Source organism: Enhydra lutris, unplaced genomic scaffold (genome assembly GCF_002288905.1).
Source record: "Enhydra lutris kenyoni isolate GAN:26980312 unplaced genomic scaffold, ASM228890v2 scaffoldscaffold25, whole genome shotgun sequence".
NCBI lineage: Eukaryota > Metazoa > Chordata > Mammalia > Carnivora > Mustelidae > Enhydra > Enhydra lutris.
The window spans coordinates 2012439-2030513 of record NW_019154109.1 but is presented as its reverse complement, the minus strand read 5'-3'; the positions used below and the strand labels follow the sequence as shown (position 1 = coordinate 2030513).

At 35.1% G+C, this 18075-nt stretch overlaps 1 protein-coding gene across 2 annotated transcripts in view; it reads right to left on the bottom strand.

Annotated features, from left to right (window-relative positions):
• The window catches only part of LOC111151021 (NIMA related kinase 7), a 149857-nt gene that overhangs the window by 28570 nt on the left and 103212 nt on the right, over window positions 1-18075 (bottom strand). For both annotated transcript variants that reach the window (XR_002640835.1, XM_022508726.1), the window contains exons 6-7: window positions 12665-12773; window positions 11660-11767 (exon numbers count right to left, since the gene is read on the bottom strand). Coding sequence is in view for 1 of the 2 variants with exons in the window: in XM_022508726.1 (XP_022364434.1) it covers window positions 11660-11767; window positions 12665-12773 (217 nt within the window). In the remaining variant the exon portion in view is untranslated. The remainder of the gene's footprint in view (window positions 1-11659; window positions 11768-12664; window positions 12774-18075) is intronic.

Sequence of the window (18075 nt, the reverse complement as noted above, 5' to 3'; positions counted from 1 at the left end):
GGCATCTGCTTATATGGTTAGAGTGGGTTGCTATTTTTTTTTTGTTGTTTTGTTTGTTTTAAACAAGGAAGGCAGGGCAAAACCAGCCAAAGGTCAAGAACTCCGTTTCACATCTTACCTCACTAACTAGCTAGGACCACTTAACTTCTCTTTTTGTTCACTTTTCTTCACCTCTAAGATGCAGGGATGAGAAAGAGGAGATGGTTTCTGAAACAATTTTGCTCTAAATTCTGCAGGACTCACAAAAACCCTACAAAAAATCCATATGGAAAATGAAATGGAAAAAAAGCAATATATTCTTTTTTCAAACTATTACATAGGAGAGCTGTGCAAAGTCTTTTAAATCAGACAGTACAAACAAACGAATTCAGTTTAGAAATGTTGCTTTTTTCTCTTAGAATTAAAGCAAACTACAGAAAGGAAGCTTTGAACCTGTCTTGTTGGGAACATTAAAAGGACAAGAGTTATCTTATACCTTGGTTTGATTTAAAAAAATAGATACACATAACTTCAGGGAATAAGAATTAATTTCCATTCTCTCCTTCATACTCTTAAGTCAGCCCAGAAGTCATGTTGGCAGACTTGAAGGAGGGAAGCCCAATGTATTTAATTGTAAGGAGTATCATCTAAGGTTAATACAGAATGGCTGGGCAGTAGACTAGTATTTTTTCTGCAAAAGACAAATCTAAAATAAAATTTGTCATCTTTTAAGTGCCCCTGATCGCATGAAGAGCTTTAATAATGCGGAGGAAGAAAAAGCCAGGAAACTGTATTGTTACTGTTACCCTGCTCTGGGCACTGGGTTAAATGCATTCCATGTATTATCTGGCTGAACTTTGAATAAATGTTTAGCAGGTCCCTACTACAGGGCACACACTGTTCTAGGCACTGGGGAGACAGAAGTGAACGGATTAAGTCCTGACCTTATGGGGCTCATGCACTAGTGAAATGAGGACTATTATGAAGTAGCTTCAGAAGATGTTACTACTGTTACCTCGTTTTAGAGAAGAGGCTTTGGGAGTTCAGCTCATTTGCAAAAGATCACAAAATGGGTAAGTTGTGGACCTAGAATTCAAACCACGTAGTTTCTGTCCCATGCATTTAAACAGACGGTTATTCCATTAAAACTGACCACTGTGAAATATAACTAAACGATAACAACAATAACGAAATTCTGTATCCTTATCCTTCCACATTAAGACACAGAGAAATCTTCTACAAGTTAATATGTACATACAAAAAGCCAGGAATAAGGGTCTGGGTTCAATGGGCTACACATGGTAATTATACTACTTTGTAGCTGCTCTGATTGTTTTAAACACATGCTCGTTACAGTGACGGAGAGGTTAAATGTGCACAGTTTAAAATTAGATCATAGCTTCTTCCTGGAGCCATTACTGAAGTCTAGAAAGGGCTGAAAGTTAAAAATAAATCAGTGAAAGTAGCCGATAGCACTGACTGAACATAGGTTGCCTTTACGGCCCCAAGTCGCCTTGGACTTTGATGGGGAATAAGCCAAAGAAAGCTCTGCAGAGAGGTGCTAGGGAAAGGTGTGGGAAAAACCAGTATGTGACCACAGGTGGCACTTGGCACCAAAAATTAAACTGTTTTAATGCCTGGTTCAAGAACACTAATTTCCCAAGTTGAAATCAGAAGCTATATCACACTTGGAAATAGTGTGGGGAACATGATTTGTACACTCAAGAGACTCCAGTGTGAAAATGCTGGTATCTGGTTTGACTGATGGTCATGCATTTACTCTTCTGGTAATATCACAAAATCTGAGAACCATTTGTCTCACTGTGGAAGGTAAAGAGAAGTTCAAACAATCTTCTAACAACAACAAAAACAACAATTTCCCCCCAAGGGGTTTCAAATATTATCTAGCACAAGGATCAGTATCAGAGAGTCCTACTTTTTTTTTTTTTAATCTACATTTTCAGGATGTACAACAAACACACATAATAGCTAAAGTCACGCATGTACATACAAAAAGAAAATTTTCCATCTTTCCTTTTCGGGGGAGGGCGGATATTGAAAGCAAGTAAAATGGATATTGAAACATTATTTATCTAACTATTCTCATTTGTTTTTCTTCTTTCCAGCAGTCAGATAGGAAACACTTCATTGTGTATAATAAATGCAACTCTGGTGCAAATAGATTTGCTTAAATAGCAGCTAACTACTCCCAATTACTTACATACACATTTGGAGTACATGATGTGCTTAGATTCTGTAGCAGATTAGCTTTCCTAATTAATATTATTAAAATTACTTTTTATCTCCGCCTATATTCTAGTCCATGAGGGAGTAAGCCACTCAAGAAGCAGGACTGGAACTGAGGAGAGAAAGTCCCTTGAGAATTAAATAAACTTTTGTTAAACACACACACACATACACACAAAACAAAACAAAACAAAACAAAAAAGTGCAATAAACTAACAATAAGACAGAGAGAACTTGTCTGCAAAATTTACATTATGCCAAGTATGATATATTCTTCCCTAAAAAGAAAATGTACATCACAGATAAATAAAATACCTAAAAAGCTTTATAATAAAAATGTGAAATTTTAATGTCAAAATATCTGTCCAAAAAAGAAAGTGCTTAGTTTAATGCAAACTTTCATTAAACCTCCAACTTTTAAACAACTTCACCTTATCAAGTCATTAAAGGAAGATACAAACACATTCTCCATAATGTCTACTAAAACAGTGTGGTAAGCAGAATTCTGGCCCCCATAATCTTTGCCTTCTGGTATCATACTGTATAAGCCATGTTACCTGGCAAAAATGACTTTACAGGGGCACCTGGGTGGCTCAGTGGGTTAAGCCTCTGCCTTCGGCTCAGGTCATGATCTCAGGGTCCTGGGATCGAGCCCCACATCAGGCTCTCTGCTCAGCAGGGAGCCTGCTTCCCCTCTCTCTCTCTCTCTCTGCCTGCCTCTCTGCCTACTTGTGATCTCTCTGTCAAATAAATAAATAAAAATCTTCTAAAAAAATGACTTTACAGATGTAAGATTATGGACTTTACAATAGATTATCCTAGATTATCAGTGAGAGATGTAAGGGAAGGGGCAGGAGGGATCCAAAGTGTAAGAGGAATTCTACCCGCCACTGCTGGTTGTAGAGATGTGACAAAGGGTTTAAGCACTAAATTTATAGTAATTTATTAGGACAATAATAGAAAACAAAAAGAAATGTGTTAATGATCAATGCACTGCATGGGAGAGAGGAACATTCAATTCAATGAGCTGAGAACCAATTATGTACCAAGAACTACACTAGGCAATGGGGGGGCTAAAAAGAGATGCATATATGGTTTGAAAAATGTTTGACCCCTACAAACTCACTGGATTATTTTGGGATGGGATGAGTTATGCTTTGGGGAGTTTTTTAGAGGAGGCGGGGGGCGGAGCGTGGTAGTAAGAGAAGTCTTCTTTACCATAGAAGACTAAAAGAATAAATTATGGTCTTTTGTAATTTAAATGAACTCTGGCTTGTTCATTAATTGATACGACACTAATCCAGGTAATCACAACTACCTTAATGTTGAATTAGAGATCGACACAGAAAACAGTTCATGTGCTACATGGCACTTACTCCATAGCTGGTATTTAAAGCTTGGTAAGTAGTAGTTTTTATTACAAATTTTTAAAATTGACCAAAATAAGGTCCCTAGCATAAATACGGCCAGCAGGGATTAACTACAGCTTTATTGATCAAGAGAAAAGTCATGAGGGATCAATAGTCTGGTGAACCTCATGAATTATTCTGATTTGAAAAATAATTTCTCCGAAAGAAAAATAATCCTAATCCCAACTCTAATAATAATCTCTGCTCAGAATTTCCTTTTAGAATAATGAAAATTCCCTAAGGCTCTCTATGGCTACTTCTGCATTCACCACTAGCACACATTCCCACTGAGAGAGTTCATTATGCTTTAGGTGCAACAGCAACAAATATATCACAAAAATGAACAATTAGGGAAAGAATACAAAACAAACAATTGGAAAAATAAGTCAGGTAATTTCTGCTACATCTCATGCCCATGGACAATGCTCACATTTATTATCTCTGGTTCTTCTCTTCCTTAACACACGGAAATTGTACTACCCCATTCCCTTGAGACAGGTAAGGTCCTGAGACTTGTTTTGGACAATAAAATATGAATGGGCATTATCTGTGTTATAAAGAAGTAGAATGGGTTTAATTCAGAGCCAGTAAGTGACTGACCATGTTCTCTCACCCTCATGAAATAGCAAAAACTTACGTTGATATGCCAAGTCGCCACATGGAGAGAGGGCAGCAACCCTCGCGAGCCACACGAGGCCTACAGTGGACTTCGGGTGACCAGACAGAATATGTTTTAGTGCCAAGCAACTGAGATCCTCTAATACTGAACCTGACCTCTGCTTACTGAGCATAATCTAACCCACACTTACTGATAGACTCCATTAAATCCATCGTTTGATGTGTAGCCTGTCTCTACACCCATTCATCATTTAATCAATACTCATTACCTATTATGTGCAATGCCTTCTTCTAGGTATTTAGAACACATCACGAAACCAAAAACACAAAGACCCCTTTCTTCATGAAGGTTAAATTTTAGCTGGAGGAGAGAGAAAAAAGTATAAAGCACAACAAATAAATTATATAGCATATTGGAGGTAAGAAGTCCTAATGAGAAAAGAAAAGTTATACAAGGTAAGGATCAGGAATTCTAGGGAGGGTAAAGGAGCAGAGGTCAGGTTCAGTATTAGGGAATCTCAGTTTCCTACTTTGTAACAGCCAATCTACCTAGTTAGAGAACACTGAGGAACAAGGAGAAAATGTCCTTTAAAACTGCTTGTAAATTACACAATGCTATATACATATTCGTTCTTACTGCTGTTGCTAGTTCATAGCAGAAGAGGATTCCTCTGGGTCATTATTATAGGAAATAAGGGTAGTGTGATATGATTTTACTAAAAATCATATATTTGGAATACATAAAAATTATTCCGTGTATTCTGCTGTGTTTTTAAATATCCAAAGGTAAAGACACTTGATCCCTTAGCAATCTGCCTCTGGGTCAGACATCTGCTGAAAAGAGACTTTAGAGTAAGTTAAGGAAAAAGTGTAACAAAAGTATATTCTGTGTTTCATGACGTGAGAAAAATATACCCTGATTACCATGTTCCTATTTCACAGGTTTTGGTCTAACTGTACTTTTCAGGTTAGAAGAGCCACTTAGAAATATTTGCCAAAGTTGCCCGTAGGCAGAATGGCTGTGAAGAAAGACCTCAATATTCCTGGGGTCTATTTCCTATTTATTTCTGAATCTAGGAGCATTAAGAGCAGTCAAGTCCAGGAGAGGGGGGTAAACTCTGGTCTCATATGTGGGTTCCTAGGCAATAAACAGGACAGAACAAGATAACTGCAGACGGAAATAAAAACAACAAATGAAAAAACATTACTAGAGTAGGAGAACATGCCACAAGGTACTGATACGGTGAAAAAAAGTCAGTTTTGTTGGGAGAGTAAGTCCTGCATAGGAAGCCACAGACCCACTCACTAACCTCTAGCTATTTACCTCTCTGTGCCTCAGTTCTTGTGACTCTAGAAGGGGAATAATCCATACCCGTAGTTCACACATCTCAGTAAGGATCTTAGGGAATGGAATGATTTGTAAATTGTACAGAGCCCCCACGCATGTTATTACACACCCCCAGAAACACAGAGAATACTGTAAATGGTTAATCTGATTCATCAAATGACCTAATAACCAAGCAGCAAGTCAGGAGAATGTCTAAAAGTTGTGGAAAGGGGGGAATCTGTCTTTAAGTAAATGGAACAGCATGATTGGGGGGCCTGGGTGGTTCAGTCAGTTAAGCATCTGCCATGGGCAGATCATGACCTGAGTCATGATCCCAAGGTTCTGGAATCAAGCAATGCAGGGCTTCCTGTTCAGCTGGGAATCTGTTTCTTCCTCTCCCTCTGCCTTCCCCCTCCCCAGCTCATTCTCTCTCTCTCTCTCTCATCCTCTCTCTCTCTCTCTCTCTCTCTCTCAAAATAAATAAAATCTTGAAAAAAGAAAAAGAAAAAGAAAGGAAGGAAGGAGGGAAGGAAGGATGGATGGATGAATTGTAAACAAAGACCAGTGTTTTCCAAATTACAGGCCATTATCAATTAATGAGTTGTAAAATCAGTTTAGTGGGTTGCAACTAGCATTATTTTCAGTAAAATAAAACAGAACAGACAATTCAGTTGTAATGTAAAGCACTGTCTCAGGAACCTTTTGTTTCAATTTTATACGGTTACATTCCTGTGCAATCACATTGTTGCTGGGGTCATTGTCAAGAAATTTAAAAGCCACTTACCTAGACTGTTAAGAAGTTTGAGTCAAGGGAGACAGATGTGTCCTCATTTAAATTTTAAGATATAGATATAGATATAGATATAGATATAGATATAGATATACGTATCTATATCTATATATATAACAGATTTTTTAACACCTGTAACATTTATAAGGTTGACAATACAAAAAAAAAAAAGGCAAGATTCACAGGGATATATATAATCCTACTATTAGTCTCCCTAGCAACACCCTCTGTCCAAATCAATACAAAAGCACTAAATGAAGATCTGACTTAACATAACTTCATGTACAAAACAAAAGGAGGAGGGGAACAAAAACAAAGGTACTGTCTAGATCATAGATTATAGGCAGCGACGAACTTTCTATACTATGAGAGCTAATGAGTTCATGTGGTATCTCTGTTCAGTTTTGGGTAACACATCCTGAGAGGCTCTCAGAGACAAAGGAGGGCCACCACCAGACACAGAAGAACCTGAAAACAGTAGACAATAGTGGGCATGATTATCCCGAAGAAGGCAAAAGAGGCTCGTGGCTTCAGTCTTCACAGCATGTCATGTTGCTCTCCAATTACCGTCTTACAGAAGCTTGCCACCGCACTTAGAATGAGATGTGGGAGCTCTTCCCACATCTGGCTACAACCCTTCCCTCACGCTGCTCCAGCAAACTTTCCACAGACTGAGCTTATCCTGCGTCTGCCCCTTTGTGTAAAATGCTCTTCCGTCAGTCTGACACACTGTTTCCTAGGTCATGTGTACCTGGTTCTTCTGCATCCTGATCTTGGTTCAAAGTCACCTCCTCGAGGAGGCCTTATCTGACCATGTCTCTTCTAACATAATCCTCCTCCTAGTCACGCTCTGTCACATGGCTAACAAATTAAAAAACGAAAGCATCAGACAATTATCTATTCCCTCGCCCCATACTAAGATCTATGAAGATCACTGGTCTTGTTTAGGCTTGTTCCTGGTCCCTAGAACAGCACATGCATAAGAAAGGTACTAAAACTGTCTTTTAAATTATTCAATTCAGGTACTTTACAAGAACAATAAACAGTACATGAATTCCTTCTCCCTTTTCCCTTCATCCCTTTGCTATATCTTCACCACCAATACCACCTTCGTATTCACCTAAGCAACTTAACAGCATATTATGGTGAACGAAAACACCTTTATGTTCATGTATTATTAGAGATTAGGGCAAAACATAGAATAGTTATCCACATTTCTATTTTCATCAGTTGGAAACTGAGAAGTGGGAAAAGTTAATAAATGGTTTGATCAAAGGCCTATAGTACAAGGGACATGTAAATCCAGATGTCCTCCATTCTCCCCAAAACATCACGCTATTTCTCACATTCGGAACAAAGCAAGAGGAGAAACACGGCTGGCACATAAGGAGGGAGGGCTGTGTAGTCAATGGCAAGAATGAAAAGTTACAGAGGACATCAAACTCTAGAGGACCCCGACTACTTAAGGACTCTACGACATTCTTTAGGCAACAGGGAACAATCAAGGATTTGGGGGGAAGTGATATAATCAGATAATCTCTTTTAGGAAGGTAAGTCTGCTGGAAATGTATATAGTTGACTTTCTTAAAATACTAGAAACAAGGGAGAACATTTTCCTAGTTTAAACATAAAGTCACTATGGGTTAAGGAAGCGGGAAAAGAAAAGAGAGAGACTGTGATTCAACATATATGCTGGGAACAGGGAGGAAGTAGAAGGAAAAGTGAAGGCCTCTGAGAATTTTTTTTTTTTTTCTATTCTGAGGATTTGAACATAGTCTGAACATCCAGCAACATCAGATTTTATATTTGTAATTTTTAAGCCTATTCCTTGTTGACATATTTTTAATTAAGAAAAATGGTTCTGCAAACACTATAAATGTGACCACCCGTACAACTTTATTTGCTACAGAAATGTGACAGAACTATAGATTCTACTGCATTGTTCATTTGTTATCAAAAAATGAAATAATACAAATAAGTGATACAAAATGAACAGAAAATTGAAAAATTCAAATGCTTGACAATCTTTTAAAGATTGTTAAAAAATAAGAAATGTTGGAAGTGTGAGTTCCTATTAATGAATCAAAGTAAGAAAAAATAGCATCCTTTACTTCATTTCTGAATAGTAATATATATTTTGGAAAACAGAAAATGTAAGTGCGTAACTGTAGCAAGGTGTTTTTAAAATCCTATTAATTTTTGCTTTTTTAAATTAAATTCCTAAAAACATCTCCTTTACAAAGTTAAATGAAATTGGGCTCCAAGATCAACTTCATTTGATGTAAAAAACAGTATAAACTACATACAGATCTCACTTATTTGTAGTTACATTAAAATTTAGACCTGCCCTAGTGATAAATCATGCCCTACAGATATTACCCTCAGTAAAATCAGAAAATAAATCAACACAGAATAAAATCTATAATTCTATCATATTTTCTATAAGCAAAATAAATTCACATAGATGCCACAATTTCAACTGCTTTTCATAATCAACTCTTAGAAGCAAAGTTAGGATTTGCTCTTAAAAATAAAAATACATGATAATAATATATAAGGGTAATAATTCTTTTAAAAGTAACATAAGTTGGGGTGCCTGGGTAACTCAGTTGTTAAGCGTCTGCCCTCAGTTCAGGTCATGATCCCAGAGTCCTGGGATCGAGCCCCACATCAGGCTCCTTGCTCAGCAGGAAGCCTGTTTCTCACTCTCCCACTCCCCCTGCTTGTGTTCCCTCTCTCGCTGTGTCTCTATCAAATAAATATACAAAATCTTTTAAAACAATAAATTAATATAAGTAATGTAAGTCAACAAACATAAGTCTGTGTCAGGATTTATATCCTTGTTATTTTATACATATTCTTGGTTAGCAGACAATTTTTCCTGATCCTTCTAATTAGGTTTTTTATTGGGTCCACATAGTCATGGTAGGCCAGAATTTAATGTTTAATTCTGGATGTTCATTACACTTTGCTTACTGAACTTTAGTTTCAGACCATCAAAATCTATACTTTTCATTTTCTTATTTTTTTTTCTCAAAATAATATGGGAAAAAATACTTGTGAAAGAAATTATTTTTCTACCGATTCATTCATCAAAGAAAATGTCTCGCTGCTACTTCCTCACTGGCTGCATTACAGGTGGCCCCATCTATTTCACATGCATACACATATATACTTACATAGCTACATAAAACTATATGACCCCGGGCTGCCTGGGTGGCTCAGTGGGTTAAGCCTCTGCCTTCGGCTCAGGTCATGATCTCAGGGTCCTGGGATCGAGTCCCGCATCGGGATCTCTGCTTGGTGGGGAGCCTGCTTCCTCCTCCCTCTCTCTCTCTCTCTCTCTCTCTCTCTGCTTGCCTCTCTGCCTACTTGTGATCTCTCTCTGTCAAATAAATAAAAATCTTAAAAAAAAAAAAAAAACTATATGACCCTAAGTAAAGTGAGTTAGATAAAACCTGATATGATAGAATTTCTTAATGAATTTACTCTCCATATCACAAAATTTGAACTAACACATCACCTAAACTTGAAGATGCACATTTGTCAACCCTGTTTAGAACTTTTGTACAAGGCACGGGCAGGCAAGCTAAAGGAGTCCATTTCCAAAACTGCTGTTAGTTTCACTCTCCAGATCCTTAGAGTCAGGTGACTACAGCATGCTCACAGTGACAGTCTGCAAAGCAGCAATTAAGAAACACACATGTGTGCCTGAGCATGGGTATGCAGGCGTGCAGAGTGTGTGTGTGTGTGTGTGTGTGTGTGTGTACGTGTGTCTGTGTCTGTAAGTGTAATTTAGCATTTCTAGGTAAACTAAGTGACAGAATTCTGTTAAAACATTCAGGTGAGTAACTAAGTGAAAACATGTTACTTTTCCTGTGAGAAATGACACTGACATGGAATAGTCTACGTTTTCTTCATATTTGCATTGTTAAGAGTTGTAACTTCCAAATAAAACTTGTGAAAGTGCCACTAAAATTTATGCATTTCTTATCAAATCTTCTTAACCAGAAAAATTTGTAATGCTCTCTAAAAATAAATGTAAAGTGAAAGCGAACAAGACAGTATTACTCGACATCAATTGAAAATTAATTTTCTTAGAACACTTGACAAAATAAAAACTCTGTGAAAAGGGTAAAGTATTATCTTTCTATCACTCTTTAACCCAGGATCCAATATTTTGTCATTCAGCAGTGATCGGTTGCCTACTTATGTGCCAGATACTGTTCTAAACATAAAAGAAATTAAATGACAGGTTCAGGGCCACACAGAGTCTTACTAACAAAGCAGGAAAAACTTTAAAAAGTCTAGTCAACCATTTTAGATGCTCATTTCACTACTCTACTATTTAGTGTAATTCACTTATTCCTCATCAGGCCATTTTGAAGTTTTTTATTTCACATTTAAACACAATTTTATAAAAAGATTTAATGGTTTTCAATGAAATTATGATATCAAAGATGGGGTACCATTAAATTAAAGTCAACTTATTTTTATCTTAATTCTTATTTTATTCTGGTTGTTACCATTTTATTTAAGTTTTATATTCACAAGAACAAAATGTGATTTGAAGAGTTTTAAGAGAAGCTCTGTCTCTCTCTTTAGGTTATTAGATTTAAAAATTATTTCTTCCTAGTAATTTCTATTGTTTCTGAAGTGGACAACTTTTTTCCATCGTTAACATAATGTAACAGCTACTACATTCTATTCTATTTTAGATATAAGGGACACTGCTATATTATTAGTTTTAGAATGAATATACTGCAGATATCTTCTGTATAACTTAGGAGAATATTTTCCTCATTAGTTTTAGACCATCTTTAAGGTTTTCCCCTCTGCAGTAATCACATCTATATGTGTTATTTTAATAAACAAACATTTACAAATTACTACGTTATTTTTAAATAGTCAGGTGAAGTACCCTTTCATGATATGGTTTAATCATCATATCTCCGTATGATCTCAATGTTGTCAAATGAAGAATGAAAGGAATGCTCCATGGCAACCGTTAAAACCAAGTTTGTTTATTAGTATTTTTTTTGACCAAATGTCTACCTGGGGTCTAATTAACAGAAGTATCCAACTGTCATGTGAATGGACACATTATGTTTAATAGAGAATGATAGGGATCTACTCAGGATCTGATGATTTTAAAAACAGTTGTCTTGAGACTGTAAGAGCTGGCATATAATTAGTACATCCCTTATGTTGTTTTTCACCACACACATGCACACACAAGCACGCACGCACGCACACAATAAGTGAATGAAATTATACTGTGTCTCTTACCTAAAGAATGTGCAGCTGTGGTTTTGGAGCTGAAAAACCGACCAAGCCCAAGGTCTCCAAGTTTTACCACTCCAGTTGCTGTAATGAACACATTAGCTGGTTTTATATCTGTGAAGAGATGAAGGAATCAGGTGAAAGATGATGTCAGCTTAGGTATTTTCAAGGGATTAAAATACTTTTCATGGCAGAATTTAAACTCTATCTTAAAAATGAAAGAAAGTCAGTTTGAATTTTGACCCAATTGCTTCATTCTGGGTAATTTTGATAGAGCCTTATTACTTCTGAGTTCTTAGTCCTCTGATAAAGAAATAATCATCAATGCAGCATGATAGAGATTGCTCCTAATCTTCACTTAAAATGCATTTTCAAAGAAACTTTTGTGAAATGCAAAGCACAAAATAAATTTATTCCCATTTTATATCAATATTAAATATCTTATAAACATTAATTTATTGATACATTTACATAAAATATAAAATCATAACTCTACTATGAACATAATTATATATTTAGATGACCTTACAAATCATAATTGCTTAAGTAAACTGTATTGAAATTTTTCACACCCCAAAATCAGAGGATCAGTTCCTAAGTAATGCCATCTTTACATGCTCTGCCCAACCATTTGATTGACAATCAAGAATATATTAAGAGCTAATGTTAAAAATTAAGAAATGAAATCGCCCTGATATATACTGTTTGCTGAATCTTCCTTACACATAATCAACTGCTTTCCTGCACCTTTTCTTTTTTTTAAGTTACCAACATTATTAGCAGGATTCTCAGAAGAGGCAAGCAAAACAGTAACTAATTCTCATTTTTCTTTAAAACAAGTAGGGCTTTACTGAAAGGTTTTTCATCCTAGTAAATAAATGATAATTTGAAAATAAATTAACTGAGAAAGCATGATACTGTGCCACGACTGGAAGGTAGTTATTCTTAAATTGCCTAGTAACCTGTATCACTTAAAACAACTTTAGAAATTATTTGTGATTTTTATCCTACCTCTATGCATGACTCGTCGAGAATGCATGTGTTCCAATGCACTGCAGAGTTGAACAAAGTATTTCCAAACGGTCCTTTCAGGAATTAGCCGCTTTTGTTTCTTAAAATGCTTTTTAAAAAATTTAAATAAAAATTATTAGGAATTAAAATATCTTCAGACTACATTCTGACATGCAAAATGCTTTAAGTCAGAAAAACACTTAGTTTTATCTATCTATTGCCAACTAAAAAGCATATGATTTCCCACAGTGAGATGATTTCAAGAATTTTTAGCTTAAAATTCTCACTATTATATCTGAAGTCCGCATAGGCCATATAAAGCTACATCTTTGTGATGTCCAAGATTTCAAAAAATTAACATCTTTTAAAATAATTTCCTATCCTAAAAGGATGATGTCAAATTTCATTTTAAGAAAACCCAGAATAAAATAGTCTGAAAACCTGAAGGTAATTATGTTCATTAAAAGACAATTCTTCTCCTGACAGAAGGCTTCACTATAGAATTCCTTTTAAATATTAAACCACCTTGGTGATTTGAAATATCAGTTAATTTATTAAAAATTAAATAAAAGATTTATGTAAAAAGTTTTCATGAATATTTCTACTGCAACTTATATTAAAAAAAAAAAACAAACTGTACTTTGAATGGATGAAACCAAGCTTCATAGAAGAAAAACATTATAGGAAGGTCCAGGCAAAAAGCTGAGCACCAACAACCTAGCTGGGAAAGAGTGGGCCCTCAATCACCCAAAGAACTACAAAACCAGAGGTATATATTTATGCCCATTTTCCTATATTACATTTGCTAGAAGAATATATCTCCTTCAAGAACAAAGTTTTTAGTTTCCTAAAATTCATAAAGATTACATAAAAATTATTTTTCTAACACAAAAATGCAATTGGTTTCCTGTTTAACAATATTTACAAATGACCAACATGAAATACTACATATAAGGAATTTTTTATGACATCTTCTGATAATTTTAACTTTTAAAAAACACAAATAGTTATTAACAGATATCAACATTTAAGTGTGTACTATAGTGCATTTTTTCTGGAAAAGTTTTTGGAAGTTCAACTGATTTGATTTGTTATTGAAAATGGAGAAACTGTAATTTGGGTAACTGCAAAGCAAGTTTCTCTGTCAATTTTTTACCCCTGTGACCAGCTGAGGTCAGGCTGAAAGAAGAACATAGGGAAATCTGCTGATATCCCTACTTCATACTTAGCAAAAGATTGTTATCTACTGTCTCATATGCACTCAATATACCAAAAGGATAAATCTTTAAGGAAAGGCCAGTAACTTTAGATTAATGTTAACTATGGAAATGAACTTAGTAATTTCAAGGGCCATTAACATCAGTAGGAAAAAGCAAGTAACAATTAGATGACCAGGTAATTAAAGAGCAAATCAGGGTATTACTAAAATGCTGAAAACCTCCCATATCATGTTTCAATATTTAGTATTTTTCATTGCAGACTGTGTCAACATCACTCTTCATTCTAAGGGGCCATGCTGCAAAATCAGTTCTATACACATAATTTTCTTTCAGATTTGGAATGAGTCCAAATAAAGCCTGTCTATGTGCTCTCCCTGATGCTGGATTAGCATATCAGAAGACTGTTTGATGTCAACAGGAAGATGGGGACCAGCTTTCTTTTCATTCAAAAATAAATATAATGCATCAGACCATGAAAGAAAAATTTTATGCTTTAATACAGATTCTGAAATCATCATAGTCATAATTAATCTGGCACATTACTTTTAAAGTCTCATTATTTAAACAATAAATCATATATATAGGAAAAAGCAAAATGAAAAAAATGGCCCTCAAAATGCACCGTTCGGGAAGATGTTATCAGACCAAGAGGGTCTGATCATTTTCATGTTTTTATATTCTTTGAGACCATCTCTTTGAACAACAAATTAAAGATGAAGACAATATAAACTGGTATCAATACAATGCTACCTAGACAGAATAACCTGGCAAAAACGTAAGTATCCACATCAGTAACAGGTTTCTGAAGAATTATTTTATGAACCTGATTTGTTCATAAAAGAAATCAGAGGCAGTTTCATTATGTCACTGGTATCTCACAAATATGTCTTATCTGTTTCACCGCATGCAGTTTTCCATCACTTCTTAAGTGCAGGGGTTTTTTTGTTTGTTTTTTTGTTTGTTTTACAAAACCAATACTTATGAGAAAAGCCTGTCTGTTCTGATGGTGGCACTGTTGGCCATCTCTTAAAAAGAGGATGAACGGAAAAAAGGCAATGAAAATTTGAATTTTTTTTACTACTGGTAAGATTTATATTAGCATTACAGGGCAGAAACTTTCACAATGCCAAAGTATTAAAAAAAAATCTTCTCTTGAAATTTATTCTAATATAGACATATCTGTTAATTTTTTAGTCAAATAGCATTACTGTTCAAAAATCCACTTTTTTTCTAAAATAAAGACAGCCCTATATAACTACTTAGCACTAGATTAGGGAAAAAAATCTAATGCCAAGAAACAGAAATTACAAATGCACATATATTTGTCATGTGGTAAGTTTTTAATAAAGCAAGAAATAATGTAGCCAAATTTTTTAAAGGTCCGTACCAATAAACATTTATGTGAAAAGGAAGACTGTCCAATATGGCACTTTATTTTATTTACTTATGAAACTGAACTTCCAGTTTTTTAAATCTGAAAATAAAGTACCTAAAAATTTACAAAGAGGCAGAAATTGGCACTCAGGTATACCTTATCACTTGGAATTAACTTTTATTTAGTGTTTTTTAAAAAACAGGGTAGTCTTTTCACTATGCAAAGCTTCAAATATTGTTTACTTTATAAACCTATTTACTATCTCCATTAACGTCATTCAAGTAAACACTGAACATCATTCAAATTCAAGAAACAGACGTATCAAAAAGCTAGTCAATGTACATATAAAACATCACAATATATTATATTCTCACTTATGTGTAAAAAGATTACCAGCCTTCTCTTAGGTGAAATTCAGCACACCTGGTAAAATATATTCATATTGCCACTTTAGCAATGTATATACGTATTTACTAATATAAAAGAGGACGCTAAGGCAAGCTGCTTCCATTTGAAGATGCTGGAAAATAGTCACACCTTTAGAAAAAAATCACCTAACATCCTCCTCCAAATTAAATACCCAACACCAAATCCAGTTATATAGCGGACGATTACATATTTAAGGACCATTTTTTGAACTGAACTGGATGACCTGATTTCTGCACTCTAGACCATCGCTCCAAATGGAACGTATACATTACTTATTTCTAAGTTTTGCCCTTCTAGCATTCCTCTCAAGAAATTTTGGGAAAAGCTTCAATGATATTACCTATAATAAACTCATCCACAGAGAAAAAGCAGAAAATTATATTCTTGTTTTATTAAAAAAATTAATCTCCATGGTGTAGCAAAATATTTAAGTCCACAGTTTGGTATGTTATTCTTTAAAGAAGAAAGTTTCAGACAAAACATCTAGAACAGCCAGGGCTGGCTTCATGAGCGATCTGTGTAGTCATGCAGGGCACTGTATTTAGTTTAATACTCTGTTGTTGCCATCCTGAAATTCTGAACAATTTTACAGTGAAGGACCCACAACTGTGTAGCTGGTCCCAGAATAATATACACAGAATCTTTTAGAAATGTACTGCTGTAGTTAAAACAAAAACAAAAAGCAGCAAGGGTGATCCCAGGTATGCAAGGCATTCCTGTAGAAGATCAGGAAAAAGATAATTAAATAATGAGAAATTATGAGGTAATAAGAAAACTAGAATTACAAGCCCCAAGCCTATCTCTTCCAAGTAACTAACAAGAGGAGGTAAATAATTCATGTAATATAAGGACATACTTCCTGCTTAGGAATGTCCTCAGATATTTAATGTGCCACTAATATATCTATTATTATCATCTTTTATAAAGACCTGATTATCAGCCTTGACATAACTGGTTGTGTTACCCTGAGCATGCCACTTAACTTAATCTTGGTAGGCCTCCATTTCCTTCCTATATTGAACAGAGTTTGGAGATGAGCTATAAGGTCCCCAATGTCTCTAAAATAGAATCTATGGTTCTACACTCTCAGGCACAAATAAAACTTACATAAAGAAATGCCTGCGTGGCACATTTTCACATATAAAAATAATGCTACTTTCCTGGTATGTCCTATCCCTTAAATCTCCAGTTAATAAAAACAAAGCAAATAATAATAATAGTAATACCTCAGAGATCCCCATAGGTCCAGTTAAGACTATAAAGGATCTTCACATGAGATGACAGGTAGTTAGAGAAACTTGCAATAAGTCAAACATTTACCATCAGAAGGGATGTTATGTTCCCAAACACATCTCTGTAATTATAATGCATTTTCATAAGACTACATTTTGCAATGGTTGTTTCAAAGAAATTCAATGCACAGAGACTGGGTGATGGAAAGGATAGAATGCTTCTGAAAGCGTAACTGATGGTTCTAAGTGTGATTTGTATTACATATTAATCTTTCTGTAAAAAGTTTTTCTTCTGAAGGGCATAAGGAGGTCTGAACAGACTAAATCACACAATACTTGCTATACACAATTTTGAGAATTATATAAATGTGTAAAATAGTTATGTATCAATTAGAATTTTGGTTTGCAGCATGTGAATATTTTCCCTCTTGGCACTCTTGAATAAAATTCAGCAACGTGAAGTCACTCTAGAAGGTGTGAAGTGGAATGGGACTGGCAGCCATTAGATCACTGAAAATACTTATCATTGGCATCTGACTTTATGTACTTTGATACTTCCCATGCAAGCTCCACTTGTCTTTTTTCCTTTCACGTAATGTCAGAAAACCCACTAAGAGTATACAGCTGCTTTTAGATTATAATTTAATAGAATACCAATATAATCTATTTATTCTCCCATATCAAAATTATGTGGGTTATTAAGGAAGCTGAAATATGTTTCATCTTAGGGTAGGAAGGGTAAAGATTTTTCTCTGAGCAATTAAGTCTTGGGGGAAAAAAAAAACCCTTAAGTTATTTAGCAAACAAGAAAAATAAGCTCCTATAATGTTTTTCCTCCAAAGAAGTTGCCTTCGGAACATTAGCACATTCATACTGAGGAAACTTAGGACATTAAAAAAATCAGTAAGAATAGATGAATGCATCAGAATTACTACAAGAAATAATCCCCGAACTGCTGCCACGTGGTTAATTTTTAAGAGAAGCTTCTATGTTACTAAAACTAATAGAGAAGACACTTGGAAATCTAAGACATTTTCTCTGCTGCACGAGAGTACTAGAGCCAGAAAGAGTGAGACACAAAAGCAGAAAGTTAATCTTCAGGAAGACACAAGGTCACAAAGATAAACAGAAACATTTGCCTCCTTAATACATTCT